Here is a 26,632-nt window from a genome sequence, read left to right on the forward strand (position 1 = left end):
TGAATTTTTAGATGTTACAAATGATAAACGGCTATAACTCCCAAAAGATTTGGATACAATTTTTTAATGCAATAAATAATAAAAATTTAAACCGATTTCAGATGGCTGCACGTCAATCAATTTAACATTTGACTTTTTAATTAATTTTCACAACGAAGCCTTAGTTTGTGGGGTACAACCATAATTTCATTTAAGTAGTCATTGTTAATATCTGGCTAAATAAAAAAAATTGAAGAGTACACGGGAAGAAAGCGGGAATGTCAATTTTTTCGATTTTTGAGCTTGGCATTGCTGCACGTACTTTTATGGATGGTTAAGATTTTATAGCGATTTTAAAATATGCCATATACAAGAAAAAGAGGAAATGTCAACGCAAAACAGCGAAAAAAGGCAGAATCTCAAGTTGAAAACACTGTGAAATCATACGATATACAGCCTGTTAGTCTTGGTGTTATTGTTTTCTTTTCTCGTTGTTAATTTGCGTGGTTTTAAACAATTAAGATATATTATTTGGTTACAAATTATCGAAATAATAGAAGTAACAGCCCTAGATAAACCAAAAATAACTGGTAGAATGAAGGACGTTAACAAGAAGCTTCTTACATCAACTCGTGAAAGTGGACCTGATTGTAAGTGTGTGTGATTAAAATGTTTTCAATTTTTTACGGAACGAGATAGAAATAGTCTAATAAAAAATTTTAATAAAATGACGATTAATGAACAGAACAGTTATGTTTGTGCACGTCATTTTATTTTCTAATAATTATACGTTTAATAACATAAAGCCATATATTTTTACCTATTGGGCATGCCCAAGGCGAAGTCATCGCCATGCGCATTTGGTGCAGGAATGTACATTTACTACTTACTTACTCCTGACCAGAGAGCAAGGTGGTCAAGCCGATTTAAATTTCACACACGACCCTATTTTACCTACCGGTATCCAGATTAATTACTTTAAATTACAATTGTGAGTGATTAGGGAGCTTTTCAGAAGCTGTGTTGCAAATATTGGACATCAGAAGCAAACCTTAACAGGGTCCCAATTTTCAACAATATATGGCATTCCATTTTTTTCCTATAGTTTCTTTTTTTCATTACAAAAACTGTCTATGTAATAATTTTTGTAATGAAAGACAAACGAAAAGACAAAAGACACGAACTACAAACTTTCTACTGTGCATAGACAAGTTATTTAAATGGACCTATTCAAATGAGTACAGCGCAGGCCTAGGCAAGCTGAAGAAAATGCTCAGCTACATGATTATGCATATTCATACGGTATGCGAGTGAACAGAGAAGAAAGTAATATTTTATAAATAACAGCCCGCTAATAAAAAAAATAAGAGAATAAAGAATTTATAATTATAATTAATTATTAACAATTTATTATTTTAATATCGCTTTAATTATACTTGGATTAAATGAAATTTGAATGGAGGGATGGGGAATAACAGGAAGGAAAAAGTAGAGTAAAGATATGGGGAGTGAGGGTTAGAAAGTGGGTACAAGGGAACCAATGGAAGGAGGGAGACTTACTATAGGCTATAGAGACAGCTCAGGGGATCTTCTCAAAGGGAAGCCGACTAGCACTAACCACTTTGGTAGAGTGGCGTGGATTCAACAAGAGATCAATAAAATATAAGCGCCACCTGTTTTATCCCAGATGGATAAGAAAATCCCGATGACCAAGAAAACAAGAAATTACTAAAAGCACTATAGGACCTATAAGCCTGAAAGAAAATCTCACAAGGAAGAACAGACAGTTTTAAGTGAATCTATTTTAAAAGAAAAATTAATAATCAAACTTATTATTCTAAGAACAAGTTATGTTGCCCTTCCTAAATATAGTGTTTATATCAAAACTAAAATCTTATATTATGTTGTTTGGGGCTAAAAGTTCGCATGAGTACTTTCGAAATAGGCCTATTTATCCAGTTAACAAGATCAATACGGTCTATTTCAATAAAATAACTAATATGCACCTAGTTATTATGAAACTATTCAAAACAATGGTGTGGTAGTAAAATCTAATGACGAGAGTGGTAACAATGTAATTTTGAGGTTAGTATTTAGTCTAATATACTACAGTAAAGCTAATGAATGTTGACAGGACTTTGGTTTACTGGTTAGGTTGTTTTACTGACTGCATGGTTCACTAAACGTCACAAACATTGATCAAACCTGGCTCCAAAAGGGCTGCATGATTGCGATGGGGGACCTGGGTGGATCGGTTTAACAGTGAATGTCAATGTAGATGTTGTGGACGTTATTGGAGTAGATGAGTGGAGATTTCTACCTCTTATAATCGTGGATAAAGACCATACCGGGGGATAAAAAAAAAAGCCTGAAAGTGGAAGAATACCCAGATTGAGGAATCGCCAATAGAGTAAGTAGATATAAGCATTGAAAGTTCGCGTCTACTTAAATAAAATTACTTGTGTAATATGTAGATTATCATAAACCAAGATGCCAAATGAAAATATTAGGACTTACCAATGGACTTGGCCTTTTCTCGGGAACACAAAACTGGACACTTAAACAAAGAACCTTGAAAAGGTGGGATTTAACTACACCACTTATAATCCTGCACTATTGCAGTATGGCATTTAGTGTCCACAAACTAAAATACCCAAAAGGTGACTTTTCAACTTTTCATGGGAGTAAAATCGGCAAAAATACCAAGAAACAACCTTCTTCAAAGGCTTGTTCTTCAAGACTCCTAGAGGTCAAAGATTTTCGCGCCAGAAATGGTTTTAGTAGGGATATAGGAGAATGAGCTGGGATCTTATTGGCTAGGATATGACTTCTGACATTAGTGAAATCAAAACAATAAAAAAAAATTAATGTTATGATTAATAATTTGAGTTTCATCATAAGGGTTGAAAATTATTGATATCAAAAATAGAATTAATACTGAAATGATAACTGTTTATTTTATTAATTTTAGCACCAGAATAACTTAGAAATTGCCTCTTAAAGTTCTATAATCGAGCTATGCTTTCGCTAACATTTTAGATTCATTTTATCTTCTTATTCTTTATGTATCTGACGAAAATAAACTGTAACAAGCCTAAACATAAAAAAAAATATTTTAACTTAAAAAAAATAGTTTTTTAGTAGCATAAAATTGACAGTTAAAAAACCGTTTTTCTCAAATGAATAGAAAATTGACATTCCTTGGATACAGATATTAATTAAATAACAGCGAGCGCGGACTATAAATACGTGTCTGGCAACCGACCTATGCTGCGTTCTCGATTTTGGTTACTGGATATCGATCGGACAATAGCTCCACACACATTTTAAATTTACGAAATAAATTATCGGTTGACCGCAAGATTACTTAAAAATAATTAGATATTCATACCTGTATAAAGAGCCAATGCACAGTTAAACTGAGTCCAGTGTACTGCCCATTAAATCTGTAGTGGTACGCATAGAACACGAAGTGATATAAATAGAAGAATCTGAAACACAAAAAAAGATTAATTAATATGACTTGCTGCATCTTTTTCTGACCACAGATATTATATTAAAATAGTACAATAACAAGCCTTTAAGATGTCTTATCTTATAAACAAAATTATTAAAAAATACACTGAACTCCAATTAAGAATCTAGAGAGCTTCCTTCTCCAAAAACTTGCTGCGTTAATTATTAACCCAGGACTTTTTAAAGGAGAACCCTTTACTTTTTAAAAATAAGCGGCTTAAAAGCAAATTAAGAATTTAGTATTTTTAAAATTTAATTAACGTTATACGGTTTTAAGGGATCAAACCTATTTACTTTGCGAATTTTTTTCCCATCCTTTATTTAAATATTTAAGTAGGGTTTCTAAAAAGCGATGTAAAATGCATGCAGGAAATAGTAATAATAGACTTTACTTAGTTAGAAAACATATATAGGGTAAGGTCGCCCATATTGAACTACTTTTGACAAAACTGGCTGTTACTTATATAATAAATTTAGAATAATTAATTTAAAGGGTCTGAAAGATGAACCGGCTATTTTATTAAAATTTGGTGACCATAAATGACATTTTTGGAATGTCAACACATTTTTAAATTGATATTAAAAAAATATTTGCAAGTGGTTCATTTTGGGAAACGGGTTGCACAAGTTGAACCCTCGGTGTCCCAAATTGAACCTACACACAATATGGAATCAAGAAACGCATAATAAATTGAAGAAATAATGCCATCCAAAAAATAAATAAAAATCTTTATTTCTTATAAAATAAATCATTTATACAAATTAACACTGGCTTGCAATATTGCCAAAGAGAATCAGTACCTGCAAAAACAAAATTTTTATTCTCAAAAAAGAAAACTCGACGAGAAAGATTACGTCGACCAATTTAGAAAAAAAGATAACACTTTCTGGCCTAGACTAATGGCTTATTAACTAAAGTTAGGTAAATACAAAGAATCAGAACAGAACTTTTAGTTTTATAGAAGGAAACTTATAAACTAATAAAAAGAACCGTTAACAAACGTACGAATTACAAAAAAATACTTTTTTTTTGGGACCTACCCCTACGCAGCTGCAGTGGAATCATGTTTTGCATTTTAGGCATTGAATCATGTCCCTGCATTCGTCCAATTCACACTCCCCACAGAACCATTTTCCCGATTCCTGTTTCATTAAGTCTTTTGTTTTTGGGCCTTTGTTTATTAGCCTGTTTTCCTTTACAGGTTCTTTTATTTTTTCCCACACTGGCCTCAAGATCGTCCCTATAAGCACTACTAGTTATTTCCACTGACTTTTGAATGCCTCTACGTCTTTTTGTTACATTCTCATTTACAACTGTTTTGGGTATAGGGGCGACTTCATCTAATAGTGATGCCGTGGATATTGAAGATTGGTTCAAATCGAGGACTGGTGGTTCGGACACAGACGTGGAGCAGTCCCGTTGTACTGTCTTCCTTAGTGTCCGATTAGTTCCTTCAATTTCCGAAGCATCATGTTGGTCGTTTGTCTGAGTAACATTTGGCATTAAAGCATCAGCAGCAATGAAATCAGATTCTTTAAAGACATGCCTATCAATAGGCCAAACACCTGATACCCTGAAACCATTCACTGCCGTTTCAATGGTTGCCGCTCTTCCATATGCTTCATTTAAGAGCTCTGCTACTTGAAATTGGGAAACCATTCATCCAATATTGCTCCTTAACCATTTTTATGAAGCCTGAGTGTAATATACCTCTAATGGTTTGAAAAAGGATCTATCTAGTGGCTGTAAGCGATGAGTGGTATGACCCGGTAGTTGAACCATTATCACACCATTTTCTCTTGCTAGAAGAAGAGCTTCAAGATTTTTACAATGTGTTGTGTGCCCATCTAGCAGAAGTAGCACCTTATTGTCCTTTGTAGGACGAACCGTATTTATGAAATCTGCAACTATTTCACGAATATCTCGCTGGTGATGTATCCGGAATCCGATATCATGATTTTACTTCCAGGTGGAGCTCTATTACCTAGTTCTGGGGTAAGCCTCTTGCGCTTAAAAATTATCATAGGTGGCACGTAAAAGCCTGATGCACTCACACAACAAACTATTGTTGTATTAACACCACGTTCTCCTCTAGCCACAGAACCGACGATCTTGGATCCTTTGGCCGTGACAACCTTTTGACATTTTTTGGCTACGGTGGAAAAACCAGATTCATCCATGTTAAAGATGGTTGTTGCCTCGATTTTGTGCTCATCACACAATTTTTCCAGTAAGTCGTAGAATTCCAGAACGTTTTCCTTGTTAAATCCTTTAATCCTATTGAGTGAAGTGGATTGAGGTTGACGCAGTGATAAATTGGGGTGTCTCTTCATAAATTTGTAGTACCATTTCTTACCCGCAATTCTTTTTTCTTTGTTGAACTGATGAGGGATTTTGTGTTTTTCAGCCAAATCAAAAGCAATCTTTCGAATATCACGTATAGTCAATCCAAAAAGGCAGTTTGCAAATTGAACGATACGCTCACAAAGTAGTTCTTCAAGTTCACTGTCAAATGTAGTACTTCTTCCAAACGATTTCTTTGTACCCTTGGCTATTTTATTTGTTTCTCGTACATGCCGAAGTAGTGTGGCTTTGGGAATGTTATATTCCCGATAACATTTATTCAAGCCCTTTTCACCAGAGTTATAGGCAGCTAATGCCTTCTCCAAATCGGCCGCCGACCACTTTCCATAAGTTCCTCTTTTCGCCATCTGCAAAAAAATACCTACAGAGTGTAACTAAATTGATGATCAATATTGATACCACGTGTTCTTGAGCCAAAAAAAGGACAAGAGTTCATGTAACAATTTTTCCTGCGGCACTCCGTTGCCGAGATACAAGGTGCTAAAATTAAACAATGCCATATTTTTATTGAACTAAAAAAACGGTACGCTACTGCTTTTTTTAAAATAAAAATTATTTTTGTAATCTTCCATTAGTTTCTAACAAAAATGTCCTTTCAACTTTTTTCTGTGCGGTGAACGGTTTTTAAGTAAAAAAATAAAATTTATTTATTTGCATGACCTGTGCATCTTTAAGGATGAAGCAAATGCAGGTAAATACATTTTATTTTTTTACTCGGAAATTGTTCACTGCACAGAAAAAAGTTAAAAGGACATTTTTGTTAAAAACTAATGGAAGATTACAAAAATAATTTTTATTTTAAAAAAAGCAAGAGCGTACCGTTTTTTTTTTAGTTGAATAAAAATGTGGCATTTTTTACTAAAGTAAAAAAAGCCAAAGCACCCTGTATCTCGGATACGGAGTGCCGTAAGAAAAAATATTACATGAACCTTTTTTTTTTTGGCTCAAGAGTACGTGGTATCAATATTGACCATCACTTTAGTATTATACCCTGTATTTATTACATTTAGATAAATATTTTATAAAAAAAAAAACAGTTGCTTAAATTGAACCCCGGTTCAACTTAGGATACCGTTTGGGGTTCAACATGAGCAACCGGACAAAATTTTAAACGTAACCTGATACTTCAAAACGAATAGATTTTCAATGCATTCAAATATGCTTAAAATATTGCTTAGAATATGTAGTGTTTATTGTTATTAATACATTTGTTCTTACCTTTTTTATGAAGTCTTAATCTGCTTAGGTACACACCGAAAAATTTACATAAAATATGGCTTCTTAACACATCAACAAATGCACGAACACTGTTGTTGTGGAAAGAAACCACGTGCCGCGAAATAAAGTGGTCTGGGAATCTTGATTTGGAAAAAAAATTATAGACGGCGCTAGGTTCTCTCGTAGTGGGAAATTTTAAGGAGGTTCAATTTAAGAGGCGGTTCAATATGGGCGCCCTTACCCTAATATCCAGAGTAATACATAAACAGAAACAAAGGCTATGGGCCATTATATTAATTTCCTTTAATAATTATGTTATACGATAAGATTCAATTATTTGTAAAAATTCATAGCTTCCATCCGTACCAAATAAGAGCTCAATGAAGACTATTTTGATCACCGATTAAAATTTTGCTAAATTATAATCGAAAAATCACAAATGATTCAATTTTTTATTTTGTATTTTCCGTTCTAACGAATTCTCCGACAAAATCGATTGACTCTACCTCAGTTACAAAGAACACAATATTCTAATAAATTATGATTACATAATATTCAATATATAGAACAAAATATCTTGTAAATGGCCGCCACGGCTTTGATGGCATATGCGCACCCTTTTGACGAAATTTTCAATAACGTTATTATAGACATGTGGTAGTAAGCTTAAGGTTGCAAGCTTAAGGTTTGTGCCACATTTGGGTTCAGATAACCTCCACAGCCAGAAGTCTAAAGGCGTTAAATCGGAAGAGCGTGGAGGCCAATTCTGGTCACCAAATCGGTAAATGACATGACCAGAAGCAAATTCGTCATGAACTACTTTTGGACTTCTGAAATAGTTATATCTGGCCCTTCTGCAATTAAAAATACTTTTTTTTTTCTTCCATTTCACAAACCAGATTGCCTCTTTGATCTTTTATGTTCGCCGCCATTTTTGCCTATATCTACCAGTTGCTTCTTTTTATCTTTTTGTGAACTTTAACGACTTGAAAGTGTCAAGTCGTTTACTAAGGTCGTCTATTTCTTGGCATTTATCGCTTATCCACTCCTCTTCAGCGTTAGATTTTTATACAGTTTATAATTTTGTGTTTTAGCCACTCTACGTTGCTCCATCAGGTCCAGTCCAATGCTGTATCATACAGGGTTTTTTGGCCTGATGCTTGGTGTTTATTAGGAGTTGCTTGGTTTTAAGGAGTGTATTTTTTAAGGAGGTCCAAGCATCTACTTCCGTTTCCTCTGTAATCTCGATGTTACTTATTCCTGTGCTTAGAGTGTCCTGAACATAAGTTTTTACAGCTGTTTCGTTAAGCTTTTCTAGGCTGTATCTAACAATCTGTTTTTTGGGTGGTAGTTTTTGTAGTTCAACTTGGAAGCGACATACCAGCAAGTTGTGGTCGGAGTAGATATCGGCTCCAGGATATGTTTTTGCCGAAAAGATGCTGTTTCTGAATATCTGGCTGATTACTATGAAATCTATTTGATTTCGGTAATATTGTTTATAATTTAAAGCATAATCTATTATTAATAAATAAATATGAAGCAAATATTTTTTGACGACTTCACCGGTAAAGATTCCTTATGTCGGTAGAATCAACAATGCGATCGAGCGGCGTTGCGATGTTGTTGCCTTTTTCTGTAATATATGTTATCTGCATTCATTTGACTTTGAATATTGGCTTCTTTTTAAAGTATCTTATCATAATTTAGTAAAAAAATGCTTGATATTTCATTAAAGAGGAACAGTAGTATTGTTTTGTTTTTGAAACACAACGGTCGGTAAGTATCTCCGACCGTTATCAAGTGTAAACTAAAGCAATTTCCTATTCTGCAGGCTTATATATGATTGATAGGATCAATGAGGCGTGGATTCTGATGATGCGTGAAGAGAGCGTCTGCTAGAAGAGGTCTCCATATGTTGGGAACATCAACACTGAGTTGGCTGAAGACGCCCTAGTTTTGCGTTATGTAGGAAACTTCCAGAAATTTCCTTTTTCGCCAGTGTGATTCCTTCCTCAGGATTTTTGTTTCAGACCAGTGAATGTTAAGGCCGTTTGTCCAAGCATGGTCAGCAATGCCTGATCTGGCTACTTTTCAAATGGTCGTCCATTTGCGATGTTCCTTGGTCCTAACTGCCAAAGGTCTTTTGGTTTCCCCGACATATGAGTCTAAAGGCAGCCAACAATGATATCTAAAGGCGGTTTTTAGATTAAACTTCTTAGCAATTCGTCGGATTTTCTCGGATGTACCTTTTATATAGGGGATTGCCTAGTTGATTCATCCTCTTGCTTGGTGACGTAAATACCTACGAGACCAAAATCGAAGGGGTTCTACAAAAAGGAAAATACATGTTGTTATCAAAAGATCCAACGACGATCATTGAAGGAAGAGTATACAACACACTAAAGAACTATTCACTTTTCTTAACGGACACCGTATGTACAAGACTTACCCCACATAACAGTAAGCCTCCACATCTTTATGGACTACCGAAGGTTCACGAGAAATTGATGCCACTGCGACCCATTACTAGCTCAAGGGATTCAGCAATGTCAGAACTTTCTAGGTTCCTTTTAGAAATAATCAAACCACTCCAAGGGAATACTGATTTATACGTTAAGAATTCCAGTCATTTTGTGGATCTACTTCGACCTATCAACATCGGACCAGAGGATAGAATGGTTAGCTTTGACGTGGAAAGTCTTTACACCAATGTCCCGATTGGAACTGAGCAATGACACGTCACTTCCGTCTCGAACCAAGTTTCCGCTCGGAGGAGTGATGGAACTTTTGGAGGTCTGCCTACGTAATTCCTATTTTCAAGTGAAAGATAGGTTTTACGCTCAGGATGAGGGTCTGCCTATGGGATCATCTCTGTCTTCGGTGGTAGCCAACATACATATGGAATAGTTTGAGGAAGAGGCAATCAGCACCCCACGACAAAAGCCAAAAGTGTGGCTGTGATACGTTGATGATACATTTATCATCTGGGATAAAGGAGAAGACAAACTTCAGGGCTTCTTACACCACCTGAACAACATGGTGCCAAGTATCAAATTCACCATGGAGACGGATTCTTAGATGTTCTTGTCAAGAATACAAATGGCATTATAAGAACGTCTGTGTATCGAAAACCCACACATACTGGACAATACCTACACTTTGATTTCAATCACTCTGGTTCGACTAAAGTTGGAATCATCAGGTCTCTGTACAACCGAGCTGTAACCATCTGCAATAACGACGCAGACTTCAAGGCGGAAGTAGCACTTCTTACTAAAGATCTGCAGCAGAATGGCCATCCCAAAAAACTTATCCAGAAAACTGTCGATGGCGAAGGAAACCAGAACCAAGCAAGAGGATGAATCAACTGCCCAGTATCCCCTATATAAAAGGTATCCTCTATATAAAAGGTATATCCGAGAAAATCCGACGAATTGCTAAGAAGTTTAATCCAAAAACCGCCTTTAGATCTGGCAATACAATAAGAAGTTCTGTTTCCAAAACAAAGCCAGAATCTACAGCAGACACCAAAAACTGGAGACAATGTCAGTCCGACTACCTGTTTCTAGAAGTATTGTTTTGTGTCTGTCAAAATTAGTGACAAATCCTTATGATATTATAAAGTATATTTTTGCTATAGCTACATAAGCATTTGGCATCATTGAATCAGAGATGTTGCAAGCAAACAAACTGCCCATAGTTCTACAGCAATGCTTATTCTAGCAATTTTCTAAGCTACAAAATAAGAGCAAAAGAATACAATACTTTTATAAATATATAACGTCTTTGCATTCTCAATTTTTGAAAGCACAGATAGAGGCGAAGTTACAGTACTTGCGCTGCTTGACTACTCAAACATCATTGAACCGGTCATTCGTAAGCTTTTAGCATCCAAGATTGAGTATATTGGGTTTTTGAAAGAGTCATTGATCTATTGATCATGTCATACCAGAGGGGTATATAGCTATTGAGGCTATTGCTTTTTGCTTTTTATAATAATAAGAAGCCCTAGATGTCGTAGCACTGGGAATATCTGTAAACGGTCAAGGATAGAATAATATAAGGTATGCCGACCATACCGTAGTATTTGCTGAAAATATTGAAAGCCTACAAAAAATCATGACAAGAGTCAAAGATAACAGTGAAAAATATAATCTAACGCTGAACATAGATAAGAAATAATTCATGATAATCCGGAAAGGAGTCAATGCGCCTACTTACTAACAGGAACCGGCAAATTAAAAGAGTTGCTTCAAGAACAAAAGTAAAATTATGAGCACTGTAATGGGCCAATATAGTTATTACCCATAAATATTTTGTTTGTATAAGCCAAACTTTGGCCTAACCAGACCGCGCGCCAGTGAAGGATTCCTAGAAATCCAAAAGTAGTCTGGTGACTCCTGAATCCACATTGATACGTAATTAGGAATCTGTTGGAACCAGGTGATTGCTATCAACCAATAAGAGACCCAAAATCGGGTCTGTTATGGCTGATAGCAATCACGTGGTCTCAACGGAACCCGATTTTGGGTCTCTTATTGGCTAATAGCAATCACGTGGTCCCAACGGATCCGTAATTACGTATCAATGTGGATTTAGGCTCAATTAAACGATGCCCGACGGTGATGAATCAGTGGGAGAGAGGAGAGAGGCAGTCGAGCTCAAGTAATCGAAGGATGAAGGCCGGCTGGTGTGAGTGGTCACCGTCGGCGAATTATGTAAAGTTAAAAGTGAATCCTGATGGAGCTGAGAGAGTAGCAGTGTTGAGTAAGTCTCTACATATGTTTGGATAATTCCTGTTATGAAGTGAATAAAGCCGAACCGTCGAATGAAAGGGAAAGCGCTATTGGAACATTACTGAAAGAGACGGTTTTTGAATAGGACACAGACTCTTGTTGGGTTTTATGCGGCTAGTACTAGTTTTTAATGTGAACTGTTGTTGCCATAGGCATATAACTAGGTTGGTTTTTGTCATCCTTTTTGGGCCCATTACCTGATAAATTTTAAGTAAAATTAACTGGGTTTTATTAAATTGTTTTCCACCTGTCTTAGATTTTCCGACCGAACCACGATTATTAAAGTACTTTATTTTGTTGTTTACACCTGAAATAAACGTAAGTTTACAGCACAATAATGGATACTCACTTAATACTCCACAGAAAAGCTTGAGGCATTGAGATGTGGCTATATTGGCGAATACGACACAAATGTTGGAGCTCTCAAGAAAATAAATAAATATATGGAGTACTTTGGTTGCATAATGTGGAAAGGGAAATGTTCCACACCTGGTTCTAACCTGGCAGGAGAAGAATCATTTGATTACAAGATTTGAAAACTTGCCTTGTTACTACAACGGCCTTTTTAGGGCAGCTATTTCAAAGATTCAAATTTCCATGATTATCGCTAATATCCGTTAATGGATGAGCACTCAAAGAACAAACTTTTTGAAATTTTTCTCGAAATCTGCAAGCTTGTCTATATTCCTAACTACGATTCAGCTAGCACGTAGAGAACGAAATAATCCAAGTACTAGTCGTAACCCAAAGAAAATAAACCCTTTTATTAAAAATCCATTTCATATCCAACTCTGAACACTGAATAATTGCTAAAAATAGTTTATATTATTAGAACGTTCGTGGTACAAATTCTCCTAAATTAAACATCCGCAGTTCATTCTCTACAATATAGGGATGAATACGGTTCTAATTTAATTCAGGCTTATCATTTGATAGAAACGGGACCCTAATTATAATTAGTTTGCATTTGGGCAATGCCTCCCAATTACATAGTTCTCTGAAATACCGAATAAATATGTTAAATTATGCATTATGAAAGGCAATACATCTTTAGATGTAAGTGAATCAATATTATGGTTTGGGGCAGTCGTGATTTTAGTAATTAGGGGTATTATTGGAATAGAATGTCAAGCGAATTTTATTTTAAAACAATTTATATCTAAACATAGTAATCAACCTTTGAAAGAGAATTGAGACTATTGTGTGTGTTTTAGTAGCATAAATATCAAGCAGGACAGCGCTTGAAATGAGTAATGTCTATGAATAAGTCAATAGTGCGTATTTTTTTAAGGGTAAGAAATTTGGGGTGACTATAAGTACACATTGTAAGACATTGAGTTATTTAAAAAACATCCAGAGATAAAAGTGACAGCACAGAGAGTTTCTATATAATAACTTTATCACGAAAACCGAACAAGCAAGCCTTAAATAGGCAGCAAGAGAACCTACAAAATGATGAAAATAAATGAAAAAGAAAAGAAATTATAGAAAATCAACAATGGAAGCTAAAGTTCTTACCAGTAAGAATGAAGAAGTTCGTTACAAAAACAATGACAGAGCTTACTAGCACAAACCTTTCAGCAAAACCGGCACTCCCTAGAGTAAACTCCTTTCGTAAATTAATAGTGTTTCTTGCCAATAGTAATATGATTTTACCCGGCAATATTTATATTAATGTCTAGCAATTAATGTGTTATATTAATGTGTAAGTTCTTATTAGGAAAACCGAGACAACATTCGAACTGTCATTTCAGTCGTGGCCGATGTAGATGCCGAAATGGTACCTTAACCTCACATCTTTATCTTTTTTTCCTGATCGGTCTGTCGATTAAGGATAGTTTTAATAAATCGGAGATGACCATTTGATTGCATTTGCAAATTTTTTCCAAGAATATCCGGATTTTGCCAGAGGGCGATTGTTTTGCTCCAATGCCCGCCAGGAATTTTAAAAACTATGGCAAGAACTGGCAAATACTTTAAATTCATTAGAATATGGAACAAGGACAACTGAAAAGTGGCAAAGGGTAAGAAAAGTTATTTTTTTTTAGAATTATTTATAAGAGATATAAGAATAAAGTTAATTAAAATATATTATGGAGCATAGATATTATAGCATATAGTATTTGCATCAGATCTCTTGTTCTTGTTCCATTGTTTGTTCTAGAGCTAGGAGTGATGAGTCAAGTGATGCCGATGAGTCATAACTTTAATAACTTATTTATCAATTCAATTAATAATAAATCTTATTAGAATGTACATTTTTGTAGAGTAAAAATTAATTTTTAAAATATCAAATACTTATTTATATATTTTTTATTTAAAAATTCAACTGCTTAATCGCCATCCTATAACTTTACTAAAATTTTACATTTTAATTTAGATTTTTATATAGAAGAGGCGCAGTATATGGTAATTTGACCTTTTATTTTATCTCATCGGCCGTCTTTTCTTTTTTGCTCCCGTTCCTTTGTACTTAAAAGAAATCTATGAGATGACCCATACATTGGCTTGCGTATTTAGACTTTACATTTCTGGCGGATCAAGAACCCTTATTTAATATCGTCTGTGACGCCCATTAATTTAATTAAACTCCGCAAAATAAAAAAAAATCACCTCGATCCATCAAAAGGCAAATCTCGCTTGCATTCATACATTTTACCACATTTTTTGAGTAGCCTCCCGTGAGCGATAGTTAACCAAATGACTAGTCAAAGCATTTCTGGTAGGCATTATTCAGCTTCCGTTCGTTAAAACTGTAACCGGGTCCCGGTAACTCGACAACGGGCGCTAAAAAGTATATTGGCACGATAAAAGGCCGTTTTCAAATTGCCGATAATGTCCTTTTGTTATTTTGCAACACGCATGGCGGTGGCGTAGCACTGAAATGAACTTTCGATTTTAAATGATATTGTCAAATACATTGTTGGGCGGATGTGCAATCGGCTAACTAATATTATTAGCAAATCATGCATATTACAACAAAGCTACCTCAGGAGGTTAGTTCTGCCTTGTGTTACAAGTTAGTAGTAAGTGTAAAGAAGGATGCAGCCACATTATGTAATGTAAAATTGTTTGAGACGGGGACAATGATCAAATCAAGTGTTAACGTTTTTTGGCCTTATTCCGGGGAAAACTGGCCTGGAAAATATAATTAGTGTGCCGATGTGGAGTTCTAGTGGACTCTAGTGAAATTAGCATAGTAAATTAAATAAGCTTGTACAACCCAATCTGCCCATTTATTAGCTCCAAAGATTGCAAAGTGAGGAAGTTTGGCAGGTCTTAAATATGGAGTATCTGCTGTTTGTACCTATGCTTATTTTAATTCTTGTTGCAGTCACTCTCTCTTCTTAACAGGTAGTAGTAATAAAAGTAGCAAGGGTGAGAAGTTAGAGCTCGGCAAGTAGCCCTAAAATCTCTTTTTGCCTACCCCATAATTACCCACCCTTACGCCTCCACTACCAATGCACGGTCTTCACTGAGTCTTCTTAATAAAGGCTTGCACGTTGTCCCAGTCCGATTCTTTAAGATCTTTTGTCGTTGCTCCAAAAATTTGTCTTCTCAGGCGACTACACTTGTCGCAAATTCCTAATATGGTATGAAATTTCCTCCCTTGCACCGCAATTCGTACATAGCGGACTTTCTCTTATACTAAAAAGGTAGAACTGTTTAGGCAGTCAGGCCCAGTTTTGATTCCCACCAAATCTTTGATCCCATGTCGGCTCTTTGTTTGCAGTCGTCTTACTTTAAAGCGGTCATAATCCGGTATCATCTCCTTGGCCTGTCTTTCTACAAATCTTCCTTGTTTTTTCCAGGCCCAAATATTAGAATCCTGAAAAATTAGTTTTTTACTAAGCGAGACACGGCTCAGGGCCTATTTTTGCTAGTTCGTCAGCCTGTTCATTTTCACCTTAGTCTCACCACAGAATAAACGATCTCACAGAAGCGAAGGCTTGCGTCGGCTCCTTTGATATCCGTGAACCAGTTTTTTATAAGCCCAACTGACAGATGCACCCGACGCAAATACACTGAGATATCTCGTAAAGTTGTAGTAAACGCATACACCGAACGAAGTGCTTTTATTTTTAAAATCAAAATGGTTATATTCATATAATACGGGAGCAAACTACAAAATTTAGTTACATTTCAAATAGGATTTTTTTTTTTAAGGCTTATATGGGTCCTTGCTTTTTAGAATAATTATAATAATTATTATTTTTATAAAAATTGTTATTTGACAGTTTTAATACACGATAGAGGTGTAGGTTAGTATACTTTTAATTTGTTTTGGAATAGAATTTTTGTGTTAGTTATTTTATGATAATGGTAAATAATATTCGCCTTTAGTAAGGCACTAGCGGAGAAAAAGTCTGCTATTTGTGTGATGTTAATATGTTACCAATATACATATACATATGTACATATTTAGGTATTTTTAAATTAAATTTTAGCTGGAAGGTTTATACGCAGGTATGTTTTCTCGTATGTTTTAAACACAACACATTTAAGAGTAGGTATCATCGGCTTTTATATATTTATATATAAAAAGATATATGTATGTATTGTTATATACATATGTAGGTACCACACATACGTTAATATTTTATAAAAGTATTATACGTTGTATAGTCGCCGTCCATTATGATAGTCTGGAACAAAATATAAGATTTTTAAGGGTTTTACTACTACTATATTATGCACTTGCATGGGTAAACCAGTCCATAAAAAGACAGATAATTGAAAATTAAAGTCATTATTCTTTATCACATAAAATACTGTATACCTAAATCAACCTTAATATTTTTATCTATGTACAATATTATGTACCTGCACGTATGTACACACACATAGATACATATGGTTTAGGTATATACATATATGTTTATAAATTAATTAATGTTTATTCTGTATTTATTTGCATGGCACGACAAATTAATTAAGGAATATTCTGAACTTTTCAAAGCTTTTAAACAACCATAATAATACTGAATAATACATAATAATGTAACTTTTCTATACCTACTTTAATAAAAATAAAAAACGGCAAATTACAAAATATCGCAAATATACACACTAACGCTCGTACTAATACACTAATTATGACCCGATACCCCACGTGGGCGACGACAGTTGTACTCGTTAGAATGGGGGTAAATGGGAGGAGCCTGAACGAAAAATCGGTTCGGTAAAAAGGGCTAGCCTTCGCTTCTGTGAGATCGTTTATTCTGTGGTCTCACTTTCTTGTGTGCTGCCAGTCCTTCCAATGTGTCTCTGCACTCCTGGACTAGCGCTGAGCTGACCCTGGGTTCTTGGATTCTTAAGGGCATCTTGACTATCAAAGCAGATACAGATCTCCTGGTTTCCCCTCCAATGGTTCCCGTTTGTTTGCTACTTCCGGTATTACGAAACTTGCTTGGAAAACTGTTATGTGTTTCCTTAACTAAAGGGATTCCCCTGTGTTTGTTTCCATCCTGTACACTCCGGCGGCTTCAACTGACTTGGTGTTTTCCACCCATGAACCATCTGTGTATTAGGCCTGGAAATCGTTTAGCTCCTTGATTTGGCTTGTCGACCATCCTTCCCTTGTCGAAATTTCCACCCGAAAAAGCCGCTCAAAGTTTGCGACTCGCTGTAGTACATTCGGATATCAAAATTAATATGTTCTTACACATTCCGAGAGCAATAGTCATAAGGTCTTATCCTATGTGAAAATTACGTCATTGTCCACTATCATTCATCTTCTTAGACGCCGTAATGACCTCACTTTTAATCCAGACTGGGAGTTCCGGTAGTCCAAGAAGAATGCTCAGAGGTGCCGCATGTCGTCATGGCTCCAGTAACTCCCAAACAGACCAGTTTTTGGGCATTGGTATTCTTTAATGCCGCTGGCCACCATACCACGGATCCGTATGAAACCCTCGGTCGTATGACAGCAGTATAAAGCCACTGGAGAACATGGGTTTTTGGACTCTTGTACTTATTGTTAGCCTTACTTGCCATATTAGGGATATTGCCTTATTTACTACCTGCTCTATGCAAGTTTTAAACGCGAATTTGCTGTCTAAAGTAACTTCCAAGTATTGAACCTACTGCCCCGATGTTATAATGTTTTTGACTGGCTGCACTAAGCCGCACTCAATGGCAACTTAAACACAATTATTATTTCGACTGGTAGAACCAAGAAAGAGCAGTGTTACGCGCGTGTTCGACTTGCTTTGCACTGACCCGTTGCGGATTGGTTTTTTTGTTCGGCTGCATCAGAGCAAATTCGTAAACTAGCACGCAGTGCAATTACTTCGGAACTGTCTGATAGGGTCGGTTCTGTGTAACATAACCTCAAATTCGAAAAGCTCTCAGAATTGGCACTTGATTGGAGCGAATTGAACGAGGTTTGATATTTCGAGTCCTCCTTTCGAGCTCGCTCCAGCACCGTGCAAATGCAACTCGCTATACGAACAGTTCCTCGCTCCGAGAGCGTTCGAATAGAAACCGTACAGCTCAGTCAAAACCGTCATTAGGCGAGTCTGATACATAGTGAAAAGTTTAAAGCCTATCAAATTTGCCCTCTTTAAGTAAAGAGAATGAACTTAGTCATCTCTCGGTTAACCGATAGCCCTGTCTCCTGACAGGACTGTTTCACCGTCTCGCACTCGGTTTGCGTGAGTTTACAGACTGTGTTCTCGAATTTACCTGTGATCATTACTAGTCCATCGTTTATCGTTGACATATGCTTGTTCATATAATCCTTTAAGTTCTAACTTTCTAAGGAGATTGTCCATCACCAGACACTGGGGGTGTAGCGAAAGGCAACTGTCTTATCGGTAGGCCCCCTTCTTCTAGTGTAGCACTGATCTTCCGGTCTTCTAGCACCATTTTTCTAGGCTCTGGCTTTGATTCAGCAAAAATTGAAAGACGCTAAACATATACACCAATGTGCCAATAGGAGCGATAATAATAGTGTAACGATATTGGCGCACAATGCCAGATGTTCTTCGTCATTCCGGAATGACAGAAGCGGGTATATCGTACGACATCTCTGGAGATGCATGAAAGGTTAGCAAAAGCATGAAAGGTTAGCTGCCGAGTATATAAGGAGCCGCGTCGCCGCTGGAAGTCAGTTGACATTTCCGTGCAGTGCAGTTCGGAATATTGGCGCGATATTTAAATCGACTCGTTGATTATTTTCGTACGTCGATTGTTTGAATTCACACCTAACGAACGGTAAAATTAAGGTCCATAATTCACCTTTCCTCAAGCATCTCAGTTTTCCTGTCAGAGCCCAGTAGCTTTAGAAGAAGAGCTATGTCTGATAGAGAATTTATCTCTCTTTTACAGCATCGGGCTTCATATTTGAATTTCCTTCTAACTGTCAAGTATACATCCCGATTCTCTTAAGCTCCCTCCTTGAGAGCGCGGCCTTAATTATAATTTTTTTTGTTTTGATCTACGTAGCGGTTTTTCATGTTAACAACCGAAGAATCTTTAAAATTTTCTGTGCCATTTGCGTGGTGCCTGAAATAGATATGTGAAGCAAGAAAGAGAGAAGTAGGTATACAAGTAGAATCGGGCAGACTGGAAACAGCCACAATAGGGCATAGTCGAAATAAATAAATAAATGGATAAGTAGTGATAAAAGAAGGAAAACATTAAGACTTAGCAAAGGCTGAATTAAGGCAAACGGCAGAGTGCCTATGTGGGCAAGGGAGGAAACGTAGTGGAAGGAGAAAATCTACAGAGGAAAAGGGAGGACTACTATTTAGTTTAAATGCAAGGACACATGACTAGAGGTAAACTCCTTTAATGAACTGACAGAATGACAAATCCTGGACGATGGTAGCAACTGTAAATCCTTCTCCTCTTTTAATTATTATCCGAACGATGTAGTAACAATATTATATTTTATTTGGCAGTTAATTCCATGCTTGCATATCTTGTACAATCTTTTCGGCGTCATGCGACTATATTTATTAAGTTTGGTTAGGTTTGGTCTACCCAACCAGTTGGAGACCTCTTGGGCCTTTGGCTTCTACTTTCTCTTCTATGATTAGTCGTTCCATTATTCCTGATCTTCTAGCTATATGACCAAGATACTAGCTTAGTGTTCGCAGCCTTGTACGTGGTCCAATTTCTTGTAATACGAATACATTGGTTCGGTGTCCTGTCTACGATACTCGTAAGAGTCGTCTACAAGCCCACAGTTTGAAAGCATTTTCCGATGTGTACATTGCAATGGGGAAGATAAGAGCATCAACTAGAGGGAATTTCGTTGTTTTGGTGATAGCTTTGACGGCGTATTTCGCTTTCACCTTTTCCAATGTTCATAGCCTGCACTTCCTGATATTTGTGGAGAATCGTTGTCTTGTCTGGCTACTGACTTGTTTTCCATATAAGGCTACAGATTTTCTGAAACATTGCTATTTCCTCCTTACCCAGAGACTTTAAGGCCTCTGCCGTTATTTCATCGAAACCTGGTGATTTTTTGTTTCCTTCTAAAAGTTGGTCTAAATTATCTTTGTAAAGTTTTTCACAATATGCTTTCCAAACTTCTTCTATTTTCCCCTCCTCGTTCTTTATTATTTGGGTGCATAGTTTGAATTCTTTAGAGAGATATCTTACTTTGCTAAACAATTGTCGAGACTCATGTTTGTTAGAATGTTCCTCAAGTTTCCTACAGACTCTTCATTGTTCTCTTCATTTGATGCTAGCTCTAATTTATACTTCCGACGAGCTGTAAGGTGTTATCACTAATCCTTTCTCTAGATGTTTCTTTTGATGATTCCACGGCTTTAGTTATCCACTCTTTAGTGCTTTGCCAAGCCTCCACTACGTTATTGACTATGATCGGAACCTCGTAGTTTTTTAAGACCCGGTTAAAAAGATCTACATCAATGTTTCATAAATAAGACAAAGTATTAAGCAGAAGTGACACTATTATAATAAACTAAAAAATGTCATCAAGAGTATATACTAAGAAAGGGGAGGAGCGGTAATAAAATAGAGGATAAAGTTATAGAAAACAATATAGGACTAAGATGATAATCCTAAAAGACCTTCTCTTTTAACTTTAAGAGGAGGTTCTGTAATTTATTTCTTGTCTCCAACTTTGATGGAAAAAGTTGATTTTTAGAGAAGCCTGTCAAATTATCTTTTAGTTAAAAGTAATTACTTAATTTAAAAATTAAATCTTTTAGAAAAAGAACAGAATCCTTAAAAATTACGTGGTATAAAAAGTATAAAAGCTAATAATATCAAAAATAATTCATTTCGAATGAAACCACTGATCGAAATGAAATATAAATCGCACCGAAAGAGTTTTTACGGTCCGCATCCATCGACTTTAATTAAAATTGCTTCAATTTCAGCAAAAAAAGTGTTCGCAGCCATAAAACACGTCCAAAAAGGCGCCTATTTAAATAAACCTAATAATTCTTTATTTATCTTCGCCATATTTCGTTTCTTGTCGTTGTAGAAATTTAAAAGGCAATTTGTATTTCTTTTTAAATGTCGATATAATTTTCTCTCTGGTTAAACTTTAAAGGAGTTTTGTCACTGCATTTGATATTGGCACACAAAGCCACCTGTTCTTTGTCATTCCGGAAGATGCATTACATAAGCGGATATCGCACGACATCTCTGGAGACGCAAGAAAGGTTAGCGAATCTTCCAAACAGTGTTCTGCCGAGTATATAAGGAGCCGCGTCGCCGCTGGAAGTCAATTGACAGTTTCGTGCAGTGCAGTTCAGAATATTGGCGCGATATTTAAATCGGACATAAATAGTAAAAAGTGTAAAAATATGTTGTTGGCTATTTTCGTGCATCGATTGTTTGAATTCACACCTAACGAACGGTAAAAACGCTACATTGGTGTCAGGTGTGGGTTGTGAATTAGACGTTAGTCTAGTGAACTGAAATAAATCAGACTAAAGTGTGGGAAAATGCCAAAACTGTTGGATTTAAAAGTTGCTAAGCTGAAAAGGGCGCTAGAGGAAAGGGATTGCAATACGACGGGAACTAAAGCGGCGAAGATTGATTGATCTCACCAATTTAAAAAGTGGACTTGAAGAAAAGCTAAGAGAGAATTATGCTTGGTTGAAAGAAAATTTTTTAACAAAGAATTAAAAGAGGAGAGGATTGGATCCAGAAAGGTCAAAACAGAATCGCACATTCGACGTCACCACTATTGATAAGCTGTCCTATAGACATTCAGAAGTGGATAACAATAATGACGTTTGTGCCAATACGAAATCCGTTCTGCTGATGTGCCTTAAACCGCCTCAATTTGATAATACATTTAGGAATATTTATCAGAGACAGTCTAAAACAGCTGCAATAGCAAACAGTTGGTCATCCACACTTACCTTAGCCTTGAGAGGAGATTCTGCTGAGATTCTGCAAAGGATGTCTCCAGAAGAACAAGAAGTGTATGACAATCTAGTAAGGAGATGCGTTATTACTAATTACACCTGGAACATGACTACCAAAAAGGCAAAAGTAATGGGAGTCGTTGCAAGAATTTGAAGCCGGCATAGCACGTTTGGTTCGACTGGACTATTCAAATGTTTAGGAAAATATCATTAAACGTTTGATAATTGAAGAATTCCTGGACGAACTCCGCGATGGTGAAATGAGACAGACCTTACTACTAGCTCATCCACCTAAGCTAGTAGATACATTAACACGAGCCCTTGAATTCGAGACTGCCAAAAAACACGAATAAGGGTCAGGCTCATGTCTGGCTAGTGATTTCAGGAGAGGACAACTTTGAGGAAACGGTCAAGCGGATGATAGGAAAGGCGATTGGAGAATGTAGCGGCCAGGACCGGAAGTTGGAGTGTTGGAAATGTGGCAAGGCAGGTCAGATAAGAAGAAACTGTACAGAAAACTAAACAAGGTCGACACTAAGGAGCGATCGTCGACTTGTATGCAGCAAGCCCTAGTAAAAGTAAATATCGCCCAGATCTCCTCGCTGCAGTACACTGTGCTACTAGATGCGCTGGATCTGCTGGTGCGACAAAGACAGTTAAAAGACTCGATATAGTACAATCTGCAGTTAATGTTTGACAATCAAAATGGCGTCTAAGAACAGCGACGGGGAATTCGAGCAAATGTTCGTGGTGAAACAAACGCCACGTTCACCATAGGAAAAGCCACATTTGAATATCCTCTAATACTGACTGACATCGATGATGAGGTGATCATCGCCATGGACTTAATGGACACCAAGGGCTTGGAGTTAAGCTTTAAGCAGCAAGTGCTAAGAATAGACGATGAGGATTTTTTTTTGCATCATAAGGGGGATTACAGCATTCAAGTTCTACTCCTGGAGGAAGTTTTAATAATAAAACAGAGCAAGATCCTTATGGAGAGCTGCGTTGATAGCAAGACTACGGACGGTGAAATAGTCATGATCGAACCTACAAAGCATGACGAAGATGTCGAGGAATAGCAGTTGGAAAGATCCCTGTACGCGCTGAGAATATTGTTCCCAACAGCGTAACGAATGTAAATAATGTATTAAATGTTAAAGAAGGGCATCGAGTAAGGTATATTTTATTAATATTTCGATAAGTTGTGACTGTGGCCATCAATCGAAAAGCCAATGCGAAAGAATTCAAAGAGTCGTCGGTCTGGTATCGTAGTTGAGCACTGGTCTAAGGCCAGACCAAAGAAGGAGGCTGAGGCATTCGGCCCATATTGAGATGTTTTTCATACTGGGATGAAGGGAGGAACAACATAGTCTAGCACATAATCGATACAAGAAATGCTTGACCCATGCGGCAGATTGAAGACGACCACTGACGAAGAGATGAGAATCTGATGAGATTATTAAGAGTATGAGTAACAAAGGCGTCATAGAATCATCTAGCAGTCTTTGACCTTCACCGGTGGTACTAGTCAAGTAGAAAGCCGACTCGACCAGATTTTGCGTAGAGTACAACTTAATGTGACTAAAAAGGACAGCTATTCTCTTGCTCGCATTGATAACTCTTTGGATACGCTGGTCTTGATCGAAAAATTTTTTCCACGTTAGACCTCAAAATGGATATAGGCAAGTTCAGTTGGCTCCTGAAGCTCGGAAAAATTCAAGAGCTGCGTCGGTCTAACCCCAAATCAGGTAAGCACTCAAGATAACCGATAAAGAGACTTGTAGAAAGATCTTCTACCTGGTTACCAAAAAGGCGTCACATCAGAAGCAAAATTAGATGGACGTTTGGGACGCTTTGTGTTCTCTAAAGGAGAAATTGCTTGCCGAGGATCTGAGAAGCCTAGCAATTTCCAAACTGGCATGCAGGCTCGATAATCTGGACTGGAGAATGATTCACAATATATTAGAAGTGGTTTTCAGCTGTGCAATCGGCGAATCTTCCGAAATTATGATCAGCCGAGTAAATAAGGAGCCGCGTCGCCGCTGGGAGTGAGTTGACAGATTAGTAAGGTGGAGTTCGGAATATTGGTGCGGTATTTAAATCGGCAATAAATATTAGTAAACAAATAATGTGAAAATAAAGATTTCTAGTAGTCGTAAGTGACTACTAAACATAGTAGTGCAGTGTAAATTAGTTTACTATTATTATGCAATCGAATATTTATTTCATATCTAACGAACGGTATAAACGCTATAATATCTCCCATCTACAGCCTATTTCTGCAAGAGTTCTCTCAAAGATTGTTTCACTATAAACGTTGAGAAGGAGAAGCAAAGTGTACAAATATTATAACCAAAAAGTTTTTCTCTAGTCCACCTCATATATTAAAGAGTATACGGAAGCTCATAATATGCAGTATGATTTGCGAAATCAACATTAGGACAATATAGTTTAACGAGTCAATAAAACGGGATAAAAATAGATCTTAAGTAATAATAATTTTGTTGTTTAAACTTTGTATGGTTACGTGTAGTATTTGAATATTTTTTGTGATCCTTAAGAGGTTCTAATAATAATATAATATGATGATTGCTGTGTCTTTTCTTTAAAAAATAACCCCCAAGAGAAAAGTTAAACTGGTTAAATATAATCTCTGCTGGCCAAAAGATTTCGCTATAAACTAGATCCTTTAGTGGAGGCTTTACACCAAATCCCACGATTTGCCTTACTTTATTTCGAATGACAAATTTTAACAGACTGATCTTAAGGTAGAGATCTTGTGTATTTGTGATAACATACTCATTAAAATTTTTTCGGTGGATGGACTGACCGCGGCAGTTACTTTACTTTAAGACTGACATTCATTTATAATATATGTACAGGTTACTCTTATGATTTATACCTACTTAACTAACTAGATTATTACTTAAATAAATAAGAGAATGACAATATACAAAGAATGATGACCTCTGCGCGGAGTGTATGGGTTGCTAGACTCCCACTGGGTGAATGCTCTGCAGCAGCATTTGGAACTGCTACTGCATGGAAGCAAAGAATGCTTGCACCATGACGTTCGGGTCTGTACCAGACGGACGGGGGACGGCAGCTGCGGCTGGTTGCGGAGTTGTGATGGTCACGGCGAGGCGGCTGTTATCCTGGGTGCCCCAGGTGAACGAGCGATCCCGTTTGGCAGCTTTTGCCTTGAGGATCTGCTTCGCGTTCCTGGGGCATCCCAGGTAGTTCGCAGTTTGCGGACCTCCACAGTTTGCACATGTGGCTGGCTGATCCCATGGTTTGGTGCACTCGGCGGTAGCGTAAAGCTGGCCACACTTCACGCATTTGTGTGCCGCCGTGCACTTAGACTGAGCATGTCCGTGGAGTTGGCACCTGTGGCACTGGATTCTCCTAGACTTGTTTCGCTGGGCTTCCACACTGATCTTGACTCCTCGCAGCTCCGTTAACGAGAAGGCCGGTTTCTCGTTCCTGGGGAGCTGCACCAGGACCAGCGGCGTGGGCTGCCTGTTCCGATTGTAATACCGGGCTGCTGAGTACGGATGGAATCCCAACTTCCTGAGGTCCTCTAGGATGCTTTCGGACCAATTCCGGCATTTTGACCAATGCTCGAGAGGGCCTCGGAGGACGATGTAAAGTCTCCTTTACTCTGGCAGGGAGAAAAAGTGGAAGGGCACTTTAGTGAGTCCAAATAGTCGTGAGTAACTCTGTAGTCATCTATGGTCTGGAGGTGGATTTTGATGCCGTCGCGAGTGTTGATGACATGGCCATGTTGTACACCTTTCGCTTGTAGGGCGGCTGCGACTACCTCGAATTTCTTTTCCCTTATGATGATAGGAGGGATCTTGGTTTTTGGTGTTGGCGGAACGGGCCCGGGTCTGGGTTTCAGCCCTGGAGGTGGAGAGAGTCTAGGCGGGTTGCTTGGTCTGGGGCTGTGTGATGACAGGTGTTTTCCTGGGGACCGTCTCCGGGTCTGACATCTTCCTCCTGCTAGCGACGGGTTGGAACCCATATTCTTCGTCCTGGAAATCTGTTGTAGTCCTAGGGCAGGAGTTAGACTCTTGCGGTGGAAGGTCGGCCATCTTGATGGACTCAGTAGACGGATTCAAGAGCCTTTATCAGGCTCTTGAGTGCCTTGGTCGTCCGGTGAAAGACCTTGCGGAGAGCGTTCATTTTCTCCTCGTGCCACCTTTTCGCACTCCTCATGAGGACGACGTAGTATTGGGTGAGTTCCTCCTGGTTTGACGGAGTATAACCAGGTCCGCTTTGAGCGCGGCCTTATCCTGGGGAGTTTGCTCATCCTCGTCCGTGTTACAGAAGTCCGAGAAATTCTCGTTATCTTCGTGTTGTTGAGCCATGGCACTGACTCGATCAGCGAACAG

The 26,632-nt window shown here is 37.4% G+C and overlaps 1 protein-coding gene across 1 annotated transcript in view; it reads right to left on the reverse strand.

The window, feature by feature from the left end:
• LOC126744359 (membralin) overlaps nucleotides 1–26,632 on the reverse strand; it is a 430,191-nt gene that overhangs the window by 52,127 nt on the left and 351,432 nt on the right. Inside the window, exon 9 of the mRNA XM_050451737.1 lies at nucleotides 3,371–3,470. Coding sequence (XP_050307694.1) covers nucleotides 3,371–3,470 — 100 coding nt within the window. The remainder of the gene's footprint in view (nucleotides 1–3,370; nucleotides 3,471–26,632) is intronic.

The sequence above is a fragment of the Anthonomus grandis genome, chromosome 14 (assembly GCF_022605725.1).
Source record: "Anthonomus grandis grandis chromosome 14, icAntGran1.3, whole genome shotgun sequence".
Taxonomy (NCBI): Eukaryota; Metazoa; Arthropoda; class Insecta; order Coleoptera; family Curculionidae; genus Anthonomus; species Anthonomus grandis.